Genomic DNA, 24,567 nt, shown 5'->3' with positions numbered 1-24,567 from the left:
ACAAGACCCTTGAAAAATAAAAATATGTGCATGAGCCCTGCAGGACTGTAATTACCGGTTTCACATTCCAAGTGATTCTTTTCAGCACATAAATCACGAGTTTTATTTAATGTACAACATCCTATCCCATACTAACAGAGCTCCATCATGGAGTTCACAGGCGCACATACCTACACCATCAACTACCCCCCCAACCTTTCAAAATAATCATCCAAACGCTTTAAACCCAATTTGATAAAACTACACCCTGAAACACCCATCTCTGATCCCTACTTCTCAACAAACAAAGGGGGTATAACCACAAATATCATCTTCTACACTAAAGGAAGAGCACAATGGAGGAAAGCGTTCCTAGCTATATTTTAGATCTCCTCCACTAGGAAAACCACACATGGTCTTATTATTTCTATCTCCCCCACCAAACTTTTCAAAGCGGCAGCAATCATCACCATCTATAATAACAGAACCATTCTCATGCAATCAACAGACTGCAGCTGAAACCTGTTGGATAACATTTCCCATTATCAAAGAACAAGTGATAAAACACCAAACCCCTCCACAGGCAACTTACACCACTAGCACACAACCTAGCAAACCGCCTAATTCTACCCCTAGCCACGCTCCACTATTATCCCGACTAATATGTACACCCGAACTCTATGCTACCCCCTCCCCACTCGACTCCCCATAAGACACTCCCCCCTTCCTTCTGCACCAGTATTTACACCCATCACAGACTCACACACCACTACATTGATATCACGACCATTAGCTACAATTAAGCTCCCCTCCCCACTAGATTCCTCCATAAGACACTCCCCCCTTACTGCTGCACCAGCATTTACACCCTTAACAGACTCAGCATCCTCCCCTAGAAAGAACATATTTCCCCCATTGCCATCACTACCCCTTGCAAAACCATCACTCCCATGACCACAGCCCCACCACACACCTTTACGCCTCCTACATCCACTCCTCATTCCCCCATTGTCACTACTACCCCTTGCGAATCCATCACTCCCACGACCACATCCTCACCACACACCTCTACACCTCCTACACCCACTCCCCATTCATGTCCACCCCTCCCCGATATGGAGAAGAAACCAGATAGGACGCCCCATAAGAACAAAAACCTAGAAGACATGCCTTCCTCTTACCAACCACGGGATGTAAGTACACCTCCCACACCCATAATACATCCACCAATATTGCTCCCACCCTCACCAGACCCCAGATTTGACGAGATCATACTCTTGTTACTACAAATCAAAGAAGAACTACAAGGTTTATCTGATGTTCTTCTGAGCAAACCCTGGAATACTAGATTTGCACGTTAGACTAAATCAAACTTTCACTTGACTCACTCAGTAGTCACTCCGAAATGTTCGACCCCCAGATGGAAATCAGTTGCTTTTCACAATAAATCAAGCCGCCTAATCCGTAGGACTAATCCGCTATCGGAGAAAGATTTACTTGCTTTACTCCATTCCTATGAGCCCTCACACCGAAATCACAACACTGTGACTCCAGATAATCTGCCCAAAATGGCTCTAATCCCAACTATTCCCCCCAACAATGACAGACCCTCTAAACCAAACCCTAGCGGCATTGTCAACAACAACCTTAGACAAGTTCCCCTCATTCAGAAACCCAATACATCCCACATCACGCCCCGTCTCAAGTGTATACTACTACATTGTAGATCGGCCTCAAGACATGCAGCCGACATAGCTGACCTCATTCTCACACAAGAACCGGATTTGTTAATTTTAACCAAAACTTGGTTAAAGGAATCCTCTACACCCATCATTGACATACTAGTACCCCCAAACTATGACATCATCAGACTGGATAGAATTGCTAAGACAGGGGGGTGGTATCGCTTGCATACACCGGAAAAATATCTCCGTAAACAAATCCCTATCCCCTGCATTCCCTTCTTGTGAATACATATGCCTTGACATCAATAGTAATGGTAAACCAATATGCTGTCTACACACCCTTTATCATCCATCAGGTGATAACCTCGCTTTTACTGAACATTTCATGGACATAGTCTCTACTAATGCCGGACATCAAAATACCCAAATATTTCTCGGAGACCTCAATTTCCACTGGAATGACCCCAATGATGCAGTGGTCAATAGTCTCAAAAACTTCCTCTCTGACCTCGACCTCACCCAAATTTTCAACAGCTCTACACATGATAAAGGATCAATCCTTGATTTAATGATCCGTAAAGTTGATTCCATCCAGCTAGATACGATCCATCCATGTGATTGGTCAGATCATCATAACATCACCTTCTTTATCAATGAAACAGTGAAATTCAACTCGGTTCAACCCACAAGACCTAAAGTATGGAAGAGGGATCTGAAAAACATTGACCCTAACATAAGCAAAACTCCCAGCTACAACTTACTTCTTCCTCCTGAAGGGATATCCGATGTTGATGATCTCACCAACCACTACTTCAATTCCATGAACATGATATTAAATGAGGTAGCCCCCCTTCAAATGAAGAGAGTCCCAACAAAAGATTCGAAGCTTTAGTACAATGGAAGACTCAACGAGGACAGATGAGCCCTAAGAATAACTGAACGCAGATGGAGATCAGCTCCATCCGCCAATCATCTCAAGTTACTAAGAAAAAGGAGAAATGCATACTACAGAAAAATCAAGCGCACTAAAGCAGACTTCTTTCAGCCACCAATTAGGCCAAGCAAAAAATCGTCCCAGAAAACTTTTTATGTTAATCAAAACTCAATCTAAGGATGCACCTCACCGCCCCCAAGATAAATGTGGCCCACGACCCAATTGTGAAGAATTTGCTTCCTTCTTCACGCAGAAGACCAATAGCATAAAGAAGGACCTTCTCAACGACCTAATCACATACACTGTCTCACATACGAACCCCTCACCATCCTTTCTAAATGCCCCACAGTGAAACTCATCAAAGTTCGACCTAAAAAATAATGTATCTTGGTCTTCTTTCAATACCTACAATGAAGAATCTATTCTCAAAATGCGTTTTGCCCTGAACATTGCCAATCACTTCACTGACCCTCTCCCAGCAAACTTCGTAAAAGACTTCACCCCGCTGCTGCTGCCTCTATGGACCAAGATCATAAATAACTCTTTACGCCAAGGTTGTATCCCTGACACCCTCAAAGCCGGGCAGGTAATCCCCATTCTAAAGAAACCTACGGCTGACCCTGCGGACTTAACTACCACCCTATATCCAACATCCCTACCTTGGCCAAACTCTTAGAAAAATGTGTACACCTCCAGTTGGTAAGACATATTGAACATTTTAACCTACTCAACAAATACCAATCAGGCTTCCATGCAGGTCACAGCACTGAATCAGCCATGACCCATATAATTGATGATGCTCTGCAAATCCTAGATCAGAACGGAGCCTGCTTACTCATCTTTCTAGACCTTTCCTCGGTCTTTAATACCATCAAACATGAAAACCTGATAGACCTTCTGAAGCACAGAATGGGATTATCTGGATCAGTTCTAAATTGGTTCACTTCGTTCCTCCAAAACAGATCGCAAGGATTTAAGGTCAACCACTCCTTGTCCAAACCCGTCCCAGTCACGTTAGGAGTCCCATTAGGATCTTCACTTTTTCTGACACTGTTCAATCTATTCATGGAACCACTCGCTGAAATTCTCTACTCGTCTAACGTGCAATATCACATGTACACTGACGACACACAATTATACCTTAAGATCCATACCCTAGAAGACATCAAAGCGCTCAACACAACTCTCGGAAAAACAGACTTGGCTGGCAGAAAACTATCTAAAACTAAATTCAAAACCGAATTCCTCCTAATCGCTCCTCCCGCCCAAGTACCCATAAGGCAAGACTGGATCAAACACCTTACTGCACTCAACTGCCAACCTCTCATCATTGGTTCAGCGAAATCGCTGGGAATAACACTGGACAGAAACCTCAATATGCAAAAACACATCAGCAATGCAACAAAAGGAGCAAACTTTCAGATAAATACTTTGAGAAAACTTAAACTTTTCCTGCTGGAAAAGGACTTAAAACTGGCAGTACAAGCTCTAGTCATCCCAAGAGTGGATTACGGGAGTGTCTTTCTCTGCGGCCTGCCCAGAGCTGCAACGGCCCCTCTAAGAGCCTCATTCAACACCGCCGCAAGACTCATCACTGGCTCCAAAAAAAGCTCCCACATATCCCCTGACCTAAAATCCCTTAATTGGCTACCTTTTGAAGACAGAATACATCTGAAAATAGCATGTATGACACACAAACCCATTTATCAAAATAAACCCAGCTATCTGGCACAGAAACTGGTGCCCTCGTGTGGGGTCAGATCTTCAAGAAGTGCTAAAAACCTTCTACTGAAACCGCAAAGATTCAACAAGAAGAAAACATATAACCGAACATTTTCAGAGATAGCCCCCAGAATATGGAATGCTCTACCCCCAGAAACTAGATTTAATCCCTCTGCGGCATCTTTCAAAAAGAAGTGAAATCACATCTCATGGCTAAATTCACTTGACCATGGACTACTGTTATTATGCTACCCAACGTATCTTCGACATGGAACCTTATAATGTCTACTGTCCAGCCAGGTTTCCTGGATACTGTATCTATATTATGCTTGATTTACATTGAATGTTTTGTTATGTACCATATACCCATGTATCTATGATAGGATGTTTATACTATCATTGACCAGCATTGAACTTTATGTTATTTACCTTGTGCTTATGTAAATAAGACACTTACCTTGTAAAGCTCTCTGATACCCGCAAGGGTCTGGTTCGCGCTATATTAAACTTTCAAGTAAATAAATAACAGCCCCTAGCTCCTGTGGTCCCCCTCCCCCTTTCTTCATCTTTCTGACTCACTCAAAACCCAGTTCCAATCGCCTTATTCTTCCCCTGGGCATCACAGGCACCGCCGTGCAAACAGGTCACAATGTAAATGCAGCTGCAGCACCACAATGCTAGATGCTCAAAGCGAAAGGCATATTACTTTTACTCTCTCACCTAAAATGGATGTCCAGGTGAAGGGCAGCTCCAGTTTCAAGGAGGCACATTCATGCCTCTCGAGTATCTCCTAAATGCAGAATTTCAATACAGACGCAACCGTGTGGCATACGGTTACTGCACAGCTAATAGCCATACAGTATTGAAGTGGATTTATGGATAAAAAAATAATGTTTTCAATATTTTATTTTAATTTAGTTAATGTTTTGTTTCATTCGGTTGCCCAGTTTGAAACACCCGCCCATGATTATTTTATTATTAGTACTAGCCAAATAACCATGAAATATTCCTTTGTGAGTGAGAAATATTTATTCTCGCTGTTATATAAATTCTTTGCTACTGTTATGATTGCGTGACCTGTGTCTCATTTCATTTCAGCTGCGCTGGATTTCCCGACATTCATTTCCTGCGTCGATATCATCGCCGACTGCAGCACAGCAAAGGTATCTCTAGCATTCTTGCGCTGCTCTAGGGTGATGGTGGGGTAAGGGAGGGAGGGAAGGACCGAGTCGTGCACAGTGGTCGTAGTGGGGTAAAAAAGTAGGGGAACTGTGGTCGGAGAATCAGGGGGGATAAACAGAGGATTGGATCAGTGGGCGGAGTCAGAGGTGTGGCTAGAAATAGCAAAACATACCAATTTTTTGTACGTTTGACATTTCACTGACCAGTTACAGCTTATAACGTTATTTAAATCAAATAATTGATAAACATGTTTATTTGAAGTTTAATATATAAGTCGTTAACATTTAATTCATTTACAATTTGGGACATGTTTCCAATAACAGAATATTACAAATACGCTTATAAGTGGAATCATAAGCCACTTGTTTCCTAGTCTTCTTATTTAACGTAACCAGGTTCGTGTCTGGCAGGAGGTTCAAGCATCCTTTGTTTCTGGGCAAATCACTTAATCTCCTTTTGGCTGAAAAAGCAACAATTTGCAATGCAATAGGCCTCACATTACTGAAAGTTTGAGCTTTTGGTGTTCCATTATTATTTGCAACGCCAATAAGTCGCACTTTCAGTAATGCGAGACCTATTGCATTGCAAATGCTTGTTTTAATAGACATACATTCACCCCAGTACAGAGAGCTGAGCCTAAATCCATCGTTTTTTTTGCTCACCATACCATTCCAGTTTGAACCCAGTCATATGCAAATCAGTCTGGACCCTGCGCCTAATGGAAACAGTCCATACCGAACTGCCAAGCCAGGTCCTCCCTGGACTGGAAACAAGCATCCTAGAACCGGTTTCGGGGTTTAACTGCTCTTCAGCCAGGATAGCTTGATTCCCTTTGGTATCGCTTTGTTCGCCCTAAGTTGGCAGGGTATGCCCAGACGTGGGTCCCTTACTCACTTTGCCACTGGATTCAAGCTAGCCCGGCTGATGACGGTTGATTAGCCAGAAACCGGTCCCAGGATGCTTGTTTCCGGTCCAGGAAAGATATGGCTTGGCTGTTCAGGCTGGACTGTTCTCATCAGGCACAGGGCCAGACTGATTTGCATATGGCCAGGTATAAACTTGGGTGGGGGAGTGAGCTAAAGAATGATGATGGATTAAACCCAGATCAGTTGACTGGGGGTGAGTGTTTGATTTGCTCAAACGCTCTGTCCATCATCCCATTTGGTATCATCTTTGTCCACTAAGACCGTTCAAAAGCAGCCTTGGACCTTAGTTAGTACACATTTTCATTATAGCTAGGCTCAGTATTTTCGCATACATTGAGTGAGCTTTGCATTGAGGGGCAGTTTTGATACTTCTCAACATTTGTGGTTACACTACATTATCCAGACCCCCTTGATCAAGGACCTATGCCTTTGCTACTCCCTTATGTTGGATTAAGGCCACTAGCATTTTATACCCTTTTGTGGAAAAGTGAACAAATTAGACATATTTATGACCCGGTGATACCAGCTATTTGGCAATTATCTGTACGTTCAACTATGGTTTCTGGCTTGCAAAATGATGACAAAATTAAGAGTTTTATTTGCTCAAGTGGAATCTTTCCTAGGGTTTAGGGTGAATCAGGCCTAGTCTGATGATAATGTAGTGGTAACTCTTAAGTTGTTAATAAATTCCACATAAATTTGATGGTTTTATTGAAAAAAACAGATATCTGCGCCTTTTGAGATGTATAAGATTTATGTCTGATTTTTAATTGCAATAGACTGTTAAAAATGGTAATTGTTTTAGTTTTAAGTACAAAACTATGTTACTAATTTTAATTTATAAAATCATGGATACCCTCGCGTAAAATTATACCAATCACAAGAAGATCACACTGTATCTGTGTCACTGCGGGTTGGGGTCCTTCACCCATCTCACGCTACTATCTGTGTCTCAGCTGCTTATCGTCCTGCACGTATTGTACTCTTATACCAATACTATATTCCGCTACTCAGTGCACTTCTGTTCAGCAAAATAGCTGTGTGCCCATGTTATTCCGTATTGCTTACGTTTTTAACCGCTGTAATAACTAGTGTTTGTGCTGCCTAGCTCAATAGTATGCTTTTGAATCAATATTCAAGAAATATGTAATGGGCCTGCAATATTATTATTTGTATGACTCACCTGCTTGGTGTTACATTGTTATCTACATAAACCTTTTTGGACATGTTTCTGCTCATTATATTCCAAATATTAATAATTAGTGAAGTTTACTTATCATTAGGATTCACAGGTGAGGTTTTGCTAACAATTAGTTTCTTAAAACCTACACTCAATTGCTTCCCGTTCTAGTCAACACTTAGGGGCCGATTAGGATGGCGGACGGACTTGCGTCCGTCCGCCATCCCAGAGGTGGAGGGACCGTCCGCATGGACTGCGGAGGTCCCTCCATGCAAATCAGGATGTGACCGCCACCCTGGCGGTCACATCCTGGATATTTAACATTGCGGCGGGTGCTGCTTCAAGCAGCACCCGCCGCAATGTTAAAAGTGCATGTGTAACATTTACATGCACAAAGCGGCAGGCACCGTGCGGTGCCTGCCGCTTTGTGCATGTAAATGCTGGGGGGTACCATAGGTACCCCCCATGTGCACCCCCCACCCGCCTACGCCCTGGGGGCCCGCAACGGGCCCCCAAAAGTAAAAGTACACATGCTTTTCCACGGCGGAAAAACCGGCGCGGAAAAGCATGTTTACTAATGCTTCCTAATTTGGCTGGCGGTGTCTGATAGACACTGCCAGCCAAAGGAGTGCTTTTCCGCCGCGGTTGTAATCCGACCGCGGCGGAAAAGCAGCGGACAGAATCCAAGACCCACCAGCCATCGTAATGCGGCGGTGGGTCTTTGGTGACTCCGCAGAGGATTTTCCGCCTCCTCCGGGCCGGCGGTGGCTTCCGCCGGCCCGGAGGAGGCGGAAAATCCTCTATCATAATCGGCCCCTTATTATTTTGTTTTCACAAGGGAGTGAAGAGATGTCCTGACGTCATATTAACATCAAGAACAAAAAATGCATTATTAAATCGCAAACAAAAACACCTTTGTATCCTTCACAGCACACAGGCTAGCACTGTTATAATACAGTTAATACATAAAATGATACTCCACTCATTGTGACACGTTTTATCAAGTAGGAAACCTACACAACAAAAAAACAGCAGAATAAGCACTCCACTGCAAACAAAAACTCCTAATTAAAAACATTATTTACCATTGCATTGGTCACAGTGGGGGCAGGCAGGTAGCCTCGGCAGTACTGAGCTGTAAATCACTGCAGCTTTGCTTTGCTACTTGCAAGTGGCGTCCTCACTAAATGAGGGGTGAATCGCGGCAGCAGCAGGGCCATCAGAGGTGGCAGTTTACGCGCCATGGTAAGACTGATGGCCCTTTCAGTGTCTCTTTGAGGCCTCCCCAGACTCAGAGGGGAAGGGGATGAGGCCGTGGGCACTGCAGAGGCCTTCTTCGATGTGCACGGCTATTCCTGCAGTCCCGGGACGCTGTTTTAAAACAAAAAAGTAGGGGAACTGTGGTCGGAGAATCAGGGGGGGATAAACAGAGGATTGGATCAGTGGGCGGAGTCAGAGGTGTGGCTAGAAATAGCAAAACATACCAATTTTTTGTACGTTTGACATTTCACTGACCAGTTACAGCTTATAACGTTATTTAAATCAAACAATTGATAAACATGTTTATTTGAAGTTTAATATATAAGTCGTTAACATTTAATTCATTTACAATTTGGGACATGTTTCCAATCACAGAATATTACAAATACGCTTATAAGTGGAATCATAAGCCACTTGTTTCCTAGTCTTCTTATTTAACGTAACCAGGTTCGTGTCTGGCAGGAGGTTCAAGCATCCTTTGTTTCTGGGCAAATCACTTAATCTCCTTTTGGCTGAAAAAGCAACAATTTGCAATGCAATAGGCCTCACATTACTGAAAGTTTGAGCTTTTGGTGTTCCATTATTATTTGCAACGCCAATAGGTCGCACTTTCAGTAATGCGAGACCTATTGCATTGCAAATGCTTGTTTTAATAGACATACATTCACCCCAGTACAGAGAGCTGAGCCTAAATCCATCGTTTTTTTTGCTCACCATACCATTCCAGTTTGAACCCAGTCATATGCAAATCAGTCTGGACCCTGCGCCTAATGGAAACAGTCCATACCGAACTGCCAAGCCAGGTCCTCCCTGGACTGGAAACAAGCATCCTAGAACCGGTTTCGGGGTTTAACTGCTCTTCAGCCAGGATAGCTTGATTCCCTTTGGTATCGTTTTGTTCGCCCTAAGTTGGCAGGGTATGCCCAGACGTGGGTCCCTTACTCACTTTGCCACTGGATTCAAGCTAGCCCGGCTGATGACGGTTGATTAGCCAGAAACCGGTCCCAGGATGCTTGTTTCCGGTCCAGGAAAGATATGGCTTGGCTGTTCAGGCTGGACTGTTCTCATCAGGCACAGGGCCAGACTGATTTGCATATGGCCAGGTATAAACTTGGGTGGGGGAGTGAGCTAAAGAATGATGATGGATTAAACCCAGATCAGTTGACTGGGGGTGAGTGTTTGATTTGCTCAAACGCTCTGTCCATCATCCCATTTGGTATCATCTTTGTCCACTAAGACCGTTCAAAAGCAGCCTTGGACCTTAGTTAGTACACATTTTCATTATAGCTAGGCTCATTATTTTCGCATACATTGAGTGAGCTTTGCATTGAGGGGCAGTTTTGATACTTCTCAACATTTGTGGTTACACTACATTATCCAGACCCCCTTGATCAAGGACCTATGCCTTTGCTACTCCCTTATGTTGGATTAAGGCCACTAGCATTTTATACCCTTTTGTGGAAAAGTGAACAAATTAGACATATTTATGACCCGGTGATACCAGCTATTTGGCAATTATCTGTACGTTCAACTATGGTTTCTGGCTTGCAAAATGATGACAAAATTAAGAGAGTTTTATTTGCTCAAGTGGAATCTTTCCTAGGGTTTAGGGTGAATCAGGCCTAGTCTGATGATAGTGTAGTGGTAACTCTTCAGTTGTTAATAAATTCCACATAAATTTGATGGTTATATTGAAAAAAACAGATATCTGTTTTTAACTTTCCTCCCCTTTTAATAGTCTGACGGTACACAGCGCTACGAGGCCTCCGGGTTGTTTGCGCTCTAGAAAACCCGATTAATAATAATAATAATAATAATCTGCGCCTTTTGAGATGTATAAGATTTATGTCTGATTTTTAATTGCAATAGACTGTTAAAAATGGTAATTGTTTTAGTTTTAAGTACAAAACTATGTTACTAATTTTAATTTATAAAATCATGGATACCCTCGCGTAAAATTATACAAATCACAAGAAGATCACACTGTATCTGTGTCACTGCGGGTTGGGGTCCTTCACCCATCTCACGCTACTATCTGTGTCTCAGCTGCTTATCGTCCTGCACGTATTGTACTCTTATACCAATACTATATTCCGCTACTCAGTGCACTTCTGTTCAGCAAAATAGCTGTGTGCCCATGTTATTCCGTATTGCTTACGTTTTTAACCGCTGTAATAACTAGTGTTTGTGCTGCCTAGCTCAATAGTATGCTTTTTAATCAATATTCAAGAAATATGTAATGGGCCTGCAATATTATTATTTGTATGACTCACCTGCTTGGTGTTACATTGTTATCTACATAAAACTTTTTGGACATGTTTCTGCTCATTATATTCCAAATATTAATAATTAGTGAAGTTTACTTATCATTAGGATTCACAGGTGAGGTTTTGCTAACAATTAGTTTCTTAAAACCTACACTCAATTGCTTCCCGTTCTAGTCAACACTTAGGGGCCGATTAGGATGGCGGACGGACTTGCGTCCGTCCGCCATCCCAGAGGTGGAGGGACCGTCCGCATGGACTGCGGAGGTCCCTCCATGCAAATCAGGATGTGACCGCCACCCTGGCGGTCACATCCTGGATATTTAACATTGCGGCGGGTGCTGCTTCAAGCAGCACCCGCCGCAATGTTAAAAGTGCATGTGTAACATTTACATGCACAAAGCGGCAGGCACCGTGCGGTGCCTGCCGCTTTGTGCATGTAAATGCTGGGGAGTACCATAGGTACCCCCTATGTGCACCCCCCACCCGCCTACGCCCTGGGGGCCCGCAACGGGCCCCCAAAAGCAAAAGTACACATGCTTTTCCACGGCGGAAAAACCGCCGCGGAAAAGCATGTTTACTAATGCTTCCTAATTTGGCTGGCGGTGTCTGATAGACACTGCCAGCCAAAGGAGTGCTTTTCCGCCGCGGTTGTAATCCGACCGCGGCGGAAAAGCAGCGGACAGAATCCAAGACCCACCAGCCATCGTAATGCGGCGGTGGGTCTTTGGTGACTCCGCAGAGGATTTTCCGCCTCCTCCGGGCCGGCGGTGGCTTCCGCCGGCCCGGAGGAGGCGGAAAATCCTCTATCATAATCGGCCCCTTATTATTTTGTTTTCACAAGGGAGTGAAGAGATGTCCTGACGTCATATTAACATCAAGAACAAAAAATGCATTATTAAATCGCAAACATAAAACACCTTTGTATCCTTCACAGCACACAGGCTAGCACTGTTATAATACAGTTAATACATAAAATGATACTCCATTCATTGTGACACGTTTTATCAAGTAGGAAACCTACACAACAAAAAAACAGCAGAATAAGCACTCCACTGCAAACAAAAACTCCTAATTAAAAACATTATTTACCATTGCATTGGTCACAGTGGGGGCAGGCAGGTAGCCTCGGCAGTACTGAGCTGTAAATCACTGCAGCTTTGCTTTGCTACTTGCAAGTGGCGTCCTCACTAAATGAGGGGTGAATCGCGGCAGCAGCAGGGCCATCAGAGGTGGCAGTTTACGCGCCATGGTAAGACTGATGGCCCTTTCAGTGTCTCTTTGAGGCCTCCCCAGACTCAGAGGGGAAGGGGATGAGGCCGTGGGCACTGCAGAGGCCTTCTTCGATGTGCACGGCTATTCCTGCAGTCCCGGGACGCTGTTTTAAAACAAAGAAGTAGGGGAACGGACTAAAATAATTTTTAAAAGTAGGGGCACGCCGTGCCCTTCCGATCCCGCCCACTTCTAACACTGGTCGTGTATCGATGCTCACTTCAGCCCAAACTAAGGCCAGTGCCGCCATTACTATACATGAATGAGTATCAGCTGGACCCGGGGATGGCATTCCATTTAAAATTCATAAATCACATATGTGGACTCTACAGCTACATTGTTTCATAAACGGATGCTTCTTAAAATGTCCGCCTCAGTCAAGGCTCTCGATTGGTCAGGCACGGACTGGACAGAGACTCCTCCTTTTCCGGATTAAATAAAGAGGGGGAGCGGGTATGACCAGGGGGGCAGGGTAGGTTCTAGTTATCACCAGGGCTTTAGGTGGACCATGTCACTCCAGATCTAATACTCGGTAGCATTTAAAAAGGGACATTAAAACGGGTCTTTATTGGGCCCTGTGTTCATATCCTTAACTTGAAGTGCAAAAACACGGATTTATGAACAATGAATGTGAAAGACGTTAAGGGAATCCATGCCACTGATATAGTTTTTTGTAAAAGGGAGGATCCTTGAGGAACTCCGCATCTGGTCTCTGTCGGTTCTAAGAAGAAGGGCGGGATTCTAATTATCTGTGTTCTGCCCGTGAGGAATGAGCGTATCTAATCTAGGGCTTTTCCTTGGATGCTGGCGTCATGGAGTCTGGTGTGTGGTGGGAGACGGTGTCGAAGGCTGCTGATATGTTCAGGAGGGTGAGGGCAGGAGTGAATCTCTTTTCAAGTTGGCAATGGGACTTCGCCAACAGTCTAAAGCAAATTATTTCTCTAACTAAAGGAAGTATTTTCCGCCATGGAGGAAAATAAAAATGCAGTTGCGAAAGAGCATTTTTGCATGTTTAATTATATACTGTGTACAATTGCAAAACTGCCACCATATCGAAATAGATGGGAATTTACTAATGTTTTCATGCAGTACTATTACAAATCCTCGACTCACACAGTTTCCTGGAGTAGGCCAAGAAACATTAAAAAAAATATCATTTCTTAAATTGGCATCCAGACGTAGCCTGAACTTACAGGTGTAAAATATGTATTTAATGAAAATGTTAAAAAAATCGGGCCCAGCCCCAAAGTTCGTTTAGTTTTTACTTTGTGCATTTTTTTGACAAATATAGGGTGTATTCCACATAGTTCTAAGCTTTTGTTAAAAAAAAATCTTAAATTCACTTCGCTGCTTTCATCATGTTTCAAAGTTATGTCTTGCCATTGTAAACTATGCTTTCTTTTCGGTGCATCCATGGATACCAAAAGAGAGGAGGTCCTCGCAGTGTTTGTAGCAAGGTGCACTAACCATATGTTGTTACTAGAGAGAGGCAGGTAGCAACAATTTAGTTCTCGTTAGGGAACGTTTTCACCAAAGTGAATAACTTATTTTTCTCATAGTATTTTTTTCTTTTTATGTCTTGCAAGAGACAGTGCATGCGGTATCTCTTGCAACACCTTCTATTTTCCAACAGTGGGTTTAGAGACCGCCCATTGCTTTCCATTGGGTGACTACTTTGTCACTCACTTGTGTGCTTCTTATTGAACATCTTCTTAAGGCTTCCTTCCTCATCTTGTGTTTGTTCATGGATTTCTTGTGTCCTTCCACTGCTCATTTTTTAGGTGCTGCTTTTTTCTTGTACGCACTCAATCAATCAATCAATCAATACATTTATATAGCGCACTACTCACCCGTAGGGTCTCAAGGCGCTAGGAGGGGGGGTGCCGTTACTGCTCGAACAGCCAGGTCTTGAGCTTCTTCCTGAAGGTGAGGTGGTCCTGGGTCAGGCGCAGGTCGGTCGGGAGGGAGTTCCAGGTCTTGGCGGCTAGGTAGGAGAAGGACCTTCCTCCTGTTGTCGCTCTTCGGATGCGTGGGACATCGGCGAGGGCGTGGCTGGTTGATCTGAGGTGCACTATGCGAGTGCATGTTTTTTAGGTGTCTCCCTCATATATTTCTCCCTCTCCTTTTGCCTTCCACCTGCCTGGATCTTTGTTGTCTGTCTGCTTACTCCCAACACCTCCCTCCTACCCTCTTTTGCCCATCTGCTTGCCCCCCGCACCTCCTTCCTGCCCTCTGGTGTATGTGTGCTGGCTCCCAGCCCCTCCCTCTATCCCTCCTTTATCCATGTGCTTTCCCCCACCCCCTTCAACTCTTCGTCTAAAGTCCTTGCTGGCACCAGCCTGCCCTTATTCCGTTGTCTGTGTTGACCCTCCCCCCCCCACTCGCCCTTGCGCTGTTGTCTATGCTGACCCCAAGACCTGCCCTCCTTCTGTTTTCCCTGTGGCCGCACTGCTGTACCACATGGCTAAAAATAGTTCATAAAGTCAATACCTCTCATATGCAAGACCTTTTGGCTTTGTCAATGCTTGATTGTATGGATTATTTGAATCTCATATTACCTCTTAACCTATTGTGGCTTTCTGCTACTGAATTTGTTCTACAAAGCTTCGTGTTTGACAGATAACTGAGATGTGTTTTATCTTAATATGCTTGTTTTCTGTGATAGGGAGCGTTTACTGTAATATGTTTTGATTAACCAAGGTCATAATGACATCTTGTTCCCAGCAATTAAGGTCTGGTTTGTGTCAACAGCTTTATCAGTCTATTATTTCAAGTAAGAAGGGGAAATGGCAGAGTTTGAAACATGTTTCAGATGTGATAAACCTTGCAAATAGTTCATGTCCTACTTCATGTGTAAAATAAAAATAAAACATACGTGGCAGAGTCCAGCACTTTTTTTGGAGGTATCGATGAGGCGACCTACTATGCATTTGGGTGCTGACCACAACCTTTTCTCTCGGAGGTCCACTTGTGGTTGGGAGGGGGTGTAAAAGATTCTGTGATAGAATACTTAAGCCAAATGCTTGGCAGGCGCTTGCATGATATTGCTGAATGTGTTTTTTCATGTGCACAGTTTTGTACTAAAATGACAGAAGGAAAATTACATCTGACAACTTGGGTGCATTATGGGTCTCACTCTTGTTCTTCCTAATTGGGCTAAATAATTCCAGAGATCTGTGGTATTTCATCCACAAATTCCTCCTTCTAAAAGCAGCTAGAATCTCCATGCGAAATGCCTGGGGAAATGAGGAATAACGAGGGGATAAGGACCCTAATAAGCGAACCATTCAGTAATTCCTCATTTCTACAGAGGCCCTCTGTGTCCTACCTGTAATCCCCAGTAACTCGGCACCACCTGGAAGATGCCCCCATTCTCAGAGCTACCTAGGGAGATAGCGTGGTTCTTGTTATAATTCTTTATGTATGTAGGGCAAGTCAGATGGTTAGCTCCAGTGATGGCCAGCTGCTCTAGTCCCATCAGATGTGCAAGATGTTTTGATTGAGTTTATATTTTATCCAACACTGATGAATTTCCGTCTTTTTGTCAATAAACCACCACCCAACTTCAGAAGTAGTATGAATTTGGCAATCAAGGAAAGTATGATGGGCCATCAGTGCTACATTGTGCAAATTGACAGACTTTCTACCTGTCTAACAGTTGCTTACACAAGATCACTAATTAAATAATTATGTCCTTTGCACACAAATCTTGTAATAAAATCTTGACTTTGCTCCTATAAGATAATGATACATTTCGCAAACGCTGCCTCACTAGCCACAATCCTATGTTTGTACCATTGAATTTCCTTAATCCCCACTCCACCTGGAACACTTCTCTGTAGTCCTTTTCCAATCTAGCATACTTTCCCTCCACACACATGCTTGCACTTATGGCATACTTTGGCGGATCTGCTCTTGGGTGCCCCTTAATGCGCACATCCCAAAATTGACACTCCTTTCTCAGCAACAAATTCTTGCCCCCTTGTCCTCTTGCCTCCTGCTCCTCTATCTGTCCAAAAATACCTTTTAAGTCCATAATAAGCGCCCAGATTTTTACCGCGGTCGGTTTTAAGCACCTAGTGCCCCACATTTTTGGATTCTTGTTTTGCATTACATAATTAGTGTTCTGTGTTGTGCGCTGTGTTTGTGAAAGAAGGGGCATGTGTGGTATAGATCTGGGTGTTGCAATGTGTGAGTGTGGAAGGTAGAGTAATGTGAATGTGTGATGGAAGCTTGGGTGGTAGGAGCGGGGATCCCCCTTTTGGAAAAGGGAATCTATTGGAAAGCTATCAGAGAAGTATAAGGCTGGTATTTCTGTGGCACTTACCTTCAAGCGAATAAACTTCCATGTAAACCAACGTAGCCGTTATCCATGTTTTCCACAGTAGTGAAGGTCAAAAGATAGTGACATTGAGTGGATCATGAGGTGGCAGATTGTTTTTCTCCATCCATTCTTCCAAAGGAATGATTGCTTTGAATGAGCCAGAGGGTTTTAGTGAGGACTGTCATACATTGAAGATAGATCATTATGTAATACATGGGGATCTGTAATACTTAAATAAATGCCAGTATATCATTTCTTTATAATCGGTGACTTGTGATGCACCCAGTCTCTGATTATAAGGTAAAGCCATCAGAACTCAGCTATTATAATTTAGTACAATTGAGTTCTGGTGAAAACGAGCATTGCTTTTCTTTCTTCTGCTCTGTTTTTTAGTTTTCCGTGACAAGCAGAGAGAACATGTTTATTTTTGCACCCCTTAGATAGTGAAACTAGAATCTTTCAGCATGTTTCTACACATCCCAGTTTTTGATATGTTTAATTTTGCACTAGGGATTTTATTTTTTATTGTTCATGTTTGTATGAAATATGAACGAGCTGTGCACTAAGATTTTAAATGGTTTGTGGGAACGGTGATAGTGTGACCATGTATTATATGGGTTAAAGAACCCCTGGTGTACATGATGAGGATATTGCAAATCACCTCAGAGTCCCATAACCTTATAAAGTAACTCTGCCTTTAGCCTTGTTCCTACATATGGTCATGGAACTCCTCAGTGACTTGTAATATTCTTATAATGTATGCAAGGTGGTACTTTATCCCTTATATTATCTTACGAGTGGAAGAGGGGTCTATATTCTCTAATATGATCAAATTGGAGGGTCATCTAAAGGGCACTTTTCAAGTGGAGCCTTGGAACACCACAAATGCATGGAGTTATACTTCAGATTAGAGATGCCTAGATTAGCTGCAAGTATGCAAATTCATAATGATAAGTATAAAATTGTTAGGCTTCTTTTTACAATCTCATCAATAACTTGGAGTAATTGCTCAGTTCCAAATTGTATCATTTTAAAGATCTCTTGGTCCAACATAGACATATGGCTATTGAAGATGTTCAACAATCAGACATTTTGCCTTTTTGTCCTGGCAGAATGCTGTGAGTGCTGTTTACCAGACACTGAGGATAAGCCAATCCCTTCTCAGATGTCAGAAGTTTATCCTAAAGGGGCTTCACTGGGTAAGGTAAGTCAATGTACAATAACCTTAGCAGCAGTTTACCAATTTGATCATGCTAGTGACAGTGCATGCATGTATTACTTGCCACAGGAACAAGACTATGACCTGTGCATCATAAATACTGCCCTTGTGGCAGAGTCCCCAGTGCTTAAGAGGCATATGATTAAAGGCAGGGGCTGGCTTAGTTTAAGGACTGGAACAAAGTGCGAAATTAAGCAATCTGTGGAAGAAACAAGGCAATTCTTGCAGTTGGCAACACTTGTCACTAGATTATCCACTTCTACATATTTTCAGCAGGCTACATCTCCAAACCAGATAGGCAATGTTGCTAATTCTGCAAATTTCCCAAAAATATTCTGTTCTGTAAGAGCATGTCTGTGCCGGCCGTGTGTTCTCCCACTTAGTTCAACATTGATTTGAGTCATTTAGAAGTTGTATTTTAGCAGGCTAAGTCTTTTCCAAATCCACCGTGGTTGGATTTGGACAGGGTGGGTGCTTTGTACAAAGCTGATGACCTCTTACTTTGTGACCTTACATTTATCGGTTTGAATGGGAAGGCAGGTGCTCTGTTTTTATTGTTGAAGGAAGTGACCCGACTAGGGCCACCCGGGTCACCACTGACCACCTCTCAGCCTTTCATGCTAAATGTAGAGTTAGAGAAAAAGTGGAGAATATACACCAATAATCATTTATTATATACGCTCAGAGCGGGACTCCTTCTGCACAGTCTCGATAGAGTACGTCAGAGGGAACTGAGCAACTGTAAGCATAAAGATATATTATATGCATTTCATGGTCAACTAATAACACGCCCACAGTGGAATTTTCCCAACAGATGTGTGCGAACAGCATAAAGACAAAAAAAAAGGTTCTACTCTCGTATCTTGCACAGCTCAGAACACTTTCAAGGCCGTTCCACCCTGGGCTTCGATCAAACTGCCAGACAGGTGGGAAAGGTTCTTTATCGAGGAAAAGCTATGCACTGGCATAAATAGTTCCTTCTTACAGAAACTAAACTCAGCAAGGGGCATTTCTTGAAATCAAACAGGATTAGTATCGAATAACACATAAAATGGCACCTGATAAAAAGAGAATGGCGTAGCGAATGCTAACTTATACATAACATTAAAGAGCATCAACGAGCATAATCTAACAAACCCCACCTTTTAGTATGAGTTAAAGATATTTTCTATTTAGAAAGTAGGTAAGACTGTCACATATTCAGGGGCAACACTGACATCATTCATGGTTTGATACAGCATCATAATTAGACATGTGATCAAGGTGGAGCTGTGGGCACTGTTTACAGTTGACGTCCGATAGTGGGACAGCATGGAGGGAGGCGTCTTCAAATATCCCTTCATCTATACTCATAAGATCATCAATATCATTTTGTAACATCATAGCGCCATTCTTAACAGAGGCAGATATTTTCTGTTTGGGTGTTAAAGCAGTGGCACAATAGGAACAACTAGGCGTGAGTCATTGAATGAGAATATAACAGAACATTAATACTGCTATGAAATGAACTATTTCCTTTAGTATCCAACGCCAATTACCTAAGAAAGACCAACTCTAATTTCTGCTTTCCATGCCTTTGATATTATCAATGATGTCCATAATGTACTGTGTTATGTTCTTTTCCAAATTCTCTATACCCATAGCACACTGGTCGCCAACTATTGCGCAGACACCACCGCTCTTGGCTAACATAAAATCCACCGCAAAACTAGTCTTTTCCGAATACACATGCATGCTCTCTAATGGAGTAGTAATATCTATCAAGGCTGCCACCGTAGTGTTGGATAGAATCTACAGTTTACATCTGAGTATTCTCTAGCTTTCTCACCCCTGGCCTTAGCAGTGCCACCCAAGGTAAATATGGAGGACAGGATGTGTCCAAATGTTATACCTTTGCTATAGCTATTCACTACCAACTCTGTTACCCCTTCACAACATTTTTTTGTCAGTGTCCTTTTTACCCATCTTATTTTATGTTAGACCTTTTTACATGGAACACCTAAAGGCAGTACCATTCTGAGAGCCACATCATCAGTCCCATTGTAGACTTTTGAATAAGTCCAATTTGACAGAAATAAAAACCCTGGGTGGGCATATATCGGCCCCCCCATAATTCACTGCAGCATATCCGGAATTAATTCCAGAAGTGCTTGGATCTGATGTATTCACTAGGGAAAGGGTGTTTTTAAACAGTATTGTCCCTGAACAATCAATGTACAAAGAAGTGTCTGTAACATAACCAGCCTCTCAGGGTACTGTCAATTCTTTATAATGCCAACTCACGAGAGTTATGTTCTGTTCTTCCATACAAAAATGATCACAATATGTGTTATCACAGCCAGGGTAACCCTCACCCTGTGGTTTTTGGTGGTACAGACATGGTCCAGGGTAACCAAATTTGAGCGTTCCCTTTACCTCCACAAACTGTGGTGGCCGAGTGTATGTGTAATTAACAAGTGACAATGGGTAGGCAGTCCAGGCGGTCCCTTTCCCAAAGAATCTCCTATGAGTTTTCACAAACCCGTTATACGAGGCAGCCCTCCTATTGCGTCTCAGGAGAAAGTGTTCATCTATGTTGAGTGTGCTTACACTATGTGTATCTTCCAGGAACCATGATATCCCACATACTATTATTACCACCGTTACCAGAACAATGACACATGCAATCTTACTTTGTATAGAGGAAATCACACTGCGGTGTCTAGGGGCGATTGGCTGATCCTCCTCATTAATTTGCCTACCAAAAGGATGCATAATGGAACAAAGGAAGAACCGCAAAAAATGATAAGAATTATAAGTCTTCCCAGTGTCCGTCAGAGCCTCACTGGTACAGGCTCCTATTGTCCATCAATTGGCGCTCTTGAGCACCGGCGGTGGAGCTTGCTCTTTCCTAATCCATCCCACGTCGATAAAGACGGTCTACTTTTTCTAAGTATACTTTCCTGACTAATGTTCAAGCAACAAGAGCAAAACAGATGCAACTCTTTTGTTTATCCTCTCCCTCGTTGGTACTGCTACTCGGCACTTTCCTACCTTGTGCAGTCCATCCCTAGTCTTTCTTTTTCTTGGACTCGGTGGTCCTCAGCCGAGGACGTAAGTTGTACTTGGCAGCTCCAGGCACTGTATAATCACTGAACAGAGACTGCTAGATAGCTCGTAATTCTGGTGGGACAGCCTCATTCAAAACATCCTCAATCTCTGTGTCGGTTTGTGTCCAAACCAACTTTGCATCACTGAAAGGCATGCATCTGGGCACCTGCTCTCATTCAATGTCTCCTATTCCCTCCTTGACTCACTGGCCGTAAAGCAATGGCAAAGGTATTCTTTTACAGTGAGTTGCGTGGACCCAATTCTTTCGACCAGCAAACTTTACAGTAGTCTGTGTAGCCTGAAGGACTTGCTCAGGACCGTTTCCATTTGGGCTCCAAATTTTAGAATGAAGTCCCCAGGCTGGATACTGTGGCCAGGACCCTATGACTTAGGAGGTAAGGAGTCTTGAGCCTGTTGGTGAATAGAACGCAAACTTTCTGTCAATTGCCCAAGGTAATCAAGCAATACAGGATATTCAATATCGGAAAACTTTTTCTGCCTAGAGACCCACCCCCAGAAATTGCTGGCCGACCGAAGACTATTTTGTAAGGTGACAAGCCTGTTCTAGAATGTGCTGTAGTTGTAGTGAACAAAATGGCCAAAGGAAGAGCATCCGGCCATTGCAACCCGGTTGTCTTTTGAATATTTGTCAATTTCAATTTCAGTGTGCCATTATACTTCTCGACCAACCCCGCTGACTACGGGTGATTGGCGGCATGGAATTTTTCTTTAATATGCAAGCCTTCACCTATTAGATTAATCACTTTCCCATTAAAATGAGAGCCATTGTCACTCCAAATAACTCTGGGCATTCTGAAATGCGGGAAAAACTCTTTAATATGTACCTTTGCCGCTGTGTTAGGCGTATTGTCTTTAGTAGGGTAAGCCTCCACCCATTTACTGAATGCACATATGACCACTAGAATATACTTGAGATTGTTACAACGTTCTAGCTCAATGAAATTCATTTGAAGGACTTCAAAGGGGAATGTAGGTGATGCAAAGTTATGGGATGGTATGGTGGTACTTTCCCCAGGATTGTGTATCAAACAAATCAAAAAAAAAATTCACTAAGTGTGCAGCTGTTTTGGAAATGCTAGCATTACACCAAACTAAAGCCAATAGTTTACAAATACCCTTTGCACTGATATAAGCTGGGCAATGAGCCATAGTAACCACAGGGAATATGTATGCATCAGGTAACATCCATTTCTGCTTTCAGGACAAATCAATCCAACATCTTTCATCATCCAAACGTGCTGTACTCCCTTTCCACACAGCTAATTCTTCTATCATGGCCATTCTTTGTATCTCTTTCACACTCTCAACTGTGTTTTCAAACATAGTTTTTTCGGGAACCCATCTAGCTGGGCCTGCAACAAACATTCTGTAGTGTAGTTCCTATATTCCCATTAGGCTCTGCGCATTGGAATAACATAAACGATAGTTTAGACGTAGGACTGAGGTCGACTGGGTCTCTATTGAATATGTTAGACTTAATTATAATGCCAGCTAGCTCAGAGGTCACTAGAAACTTTATCGAATGAACAGGAAGGAGTTAACTTTCCTTATTAGACAAGAAGGGATTAGTTTCTGAAAACCGCATAAACATGACAACTTTTGCTCCCCCCAGAATAAGGAGTATATCTCCAGAGTCGTGTGAAAACAATAGACAGCTATTTCACTCAGTCAATCGTGCATGCTCAGTTTCACCAGGAGCGCAGAGAAATAGAGAGACGGGCGTTTTCAATAAAAGTTGTTATTTATTGAGCAGTCCTCTTTCTCATGCAAGAGAAGTGAATTGCCACAATTGCAATACTTATCATGAAGTAAAGTGCGTACAGTAAAAGTAGTATTATGAAATAATACTGTAAAAGCATTGATATGGTTTCTGAGCCATATGATGCTTAAAATGGATAAAATATATACATACATAAAATCATTGACTAAACGTACTCAACTGGTTCTTCTAAGATATGCCTACCCCGGTGTACCTAACCTAAGCCTAGTACGTAGGAAGGAGTAAGTGAGCTGCAGTTTAAGTTAAGTTAGTTTTTGCCAAGAATCTGAATCAAAAATTCTCTAAGGATCTAATCAGCTCCGTACCTTGGTTATAGAATGAAGGAGGTCTTGTATCTCTTTCTCAGGACTCGATCTCCCAGCAACCCGCAAGGGTGACTGGAAACACTGGAGCTGGATTTCTCGGCAAGAGAAAAGACATAGTCTCTCTCAGTGCGTCAAGGGGAGGGTCGGCTTCCTTCGGCTCTCCCATCAGCTGGGCATCGGGCAAGTAGATAGCCGCTCTGCTCCAAACCACCGTGTGTTTGCTTAAGGCAAACGTTGGCATATTTATACCTGGAAGGTGCTGAGTTTGACGTAAGGTTGGACATAAGATGTCACTAAGAACTTACAGTTCTTTCTGGACTCCAGGAGTTCTTGTTCAAATCAAAACAAAAGCAGGGGGAATTCCCGGGCTGCTGGAGGCTTGGTTTGTTTAAAGAACGCGTTGTACTTTCTAGAAGTCAATGGGAGTAGCCTTTTTACAACACCCACTCCACGTATAATGTCCATCATTACTAAAATACTAAGCAATACTAAAAATATAACGATGCATGTGTTTTTCAACCCAACCCAAAATACATAAATTGCATTTGAAATGGTAACTGGTATATACACGAAAATGAGTATTTGTACTGTACAGTTTTCAAGCAGTGATATCATTCAGATAATGCATACATAAATATTGGCTGAATGAATTGTGAAAATTACATTTATGAAATGGCTCTTAATACAGAAAAGAAGGTCGAGACCATTTCATCACATATTTATACAATACTGTACATGTGCTAGAGGCTAAGTCAAAATATTGTCTCTAGAGTTTCTAAAAGTGGACGTTCTGTTCTCTAAGAATAGTTCTACTTTAAGCAGAGTACCATGTGCCAGAAAAAAGGTAAATATTTTGGGAACGGAAAAATAATTTCACTTTCAGGGGAAAAAATAGTTCCAAATGTTTTCAGTAATATTGTTTATCAAAAACTGAAGGCCAAATTCAGAGTTCAGGGAACGCTGTGTGCTCGTTGTTTTAAAAGTTATTCTCGTTGTTAGGAAAGAATATCATATCAGACAGGCTTGCGAAAAATTGGTCTACAACAGTAGGTGAAAGTTCCACCAAGTTCGAAAAAGCTGAAATAGAGCATATGTGAGAATCATTGCCATCATTGATGTCTGGATCAGCAATGCTCACAGAAGGTTGTACCTGTGTGGTGCTGCTTTCATCTCATACTTCACCGCCAACTAATCGTAATGGTGAAGTCTCAACGAATGCTGTCATCAGAATAGGTAGCCGCTGGGGACAACACGTTGCATGAGCCGTTACCGAACCAAGCAAAGTATCGATATCCATAGGTACTGCTGATGGTAGTGTAAGACAGACGTCCAACACGCATTCTTCTCTGCATAGCAGACATCGAAGCACAGGTAAGATGCAATCTTGACAGATTGGTCTAAATGAAAGAAACCAGGTAGTACTC

The 24,567-nt window shown here is 42.7% G+C and overlaps 1 protein-coding gene across 1 annotated transcript in view; it reads left to right on the top strand.

The window, feature by feature from the left end:
• IKBKE (inhibitor of nuclear factor kappa B kinase subunit epsilon) overlaps window positions 1-24,567 on the top strand; it is a 287,848-nt gene that overhangs the window by 139,665 nt on the left and 123,616 nt on the right. The window contains exons 11-12 of the mRNA XM_078644578.1: window positions 5,419-5,483; window positions 17,841-17,932. Of these exons, the coding sequence (XP_078500704.1) occupies window positions 5,419-5,483; window positions 17,841-17,932 (157 nt within the window). The remainder of the gene's footprint in view (window positions 1-5,418; window positions 5,484-17,840; window positions 17,933-24,567) is intronic.

The sequence above is a fragment of the Lissotriton helveticus genome, chromosome 5_1, assembly GCF_964261635.1.
Source record: "Lissotriton helveticus chromosome 5_1, aLisHel1.1, whole genome shotgun sequence".
Lineage (NCBI taxonomy): Eukaryota > Metazoa > Chordata > Amphibia > Caudata > Salamandridae > Lissotriton > Lissotriton helveticus.
This window is presented reverse-complemented; position numbering and strand designations above follow the sequence as displayed.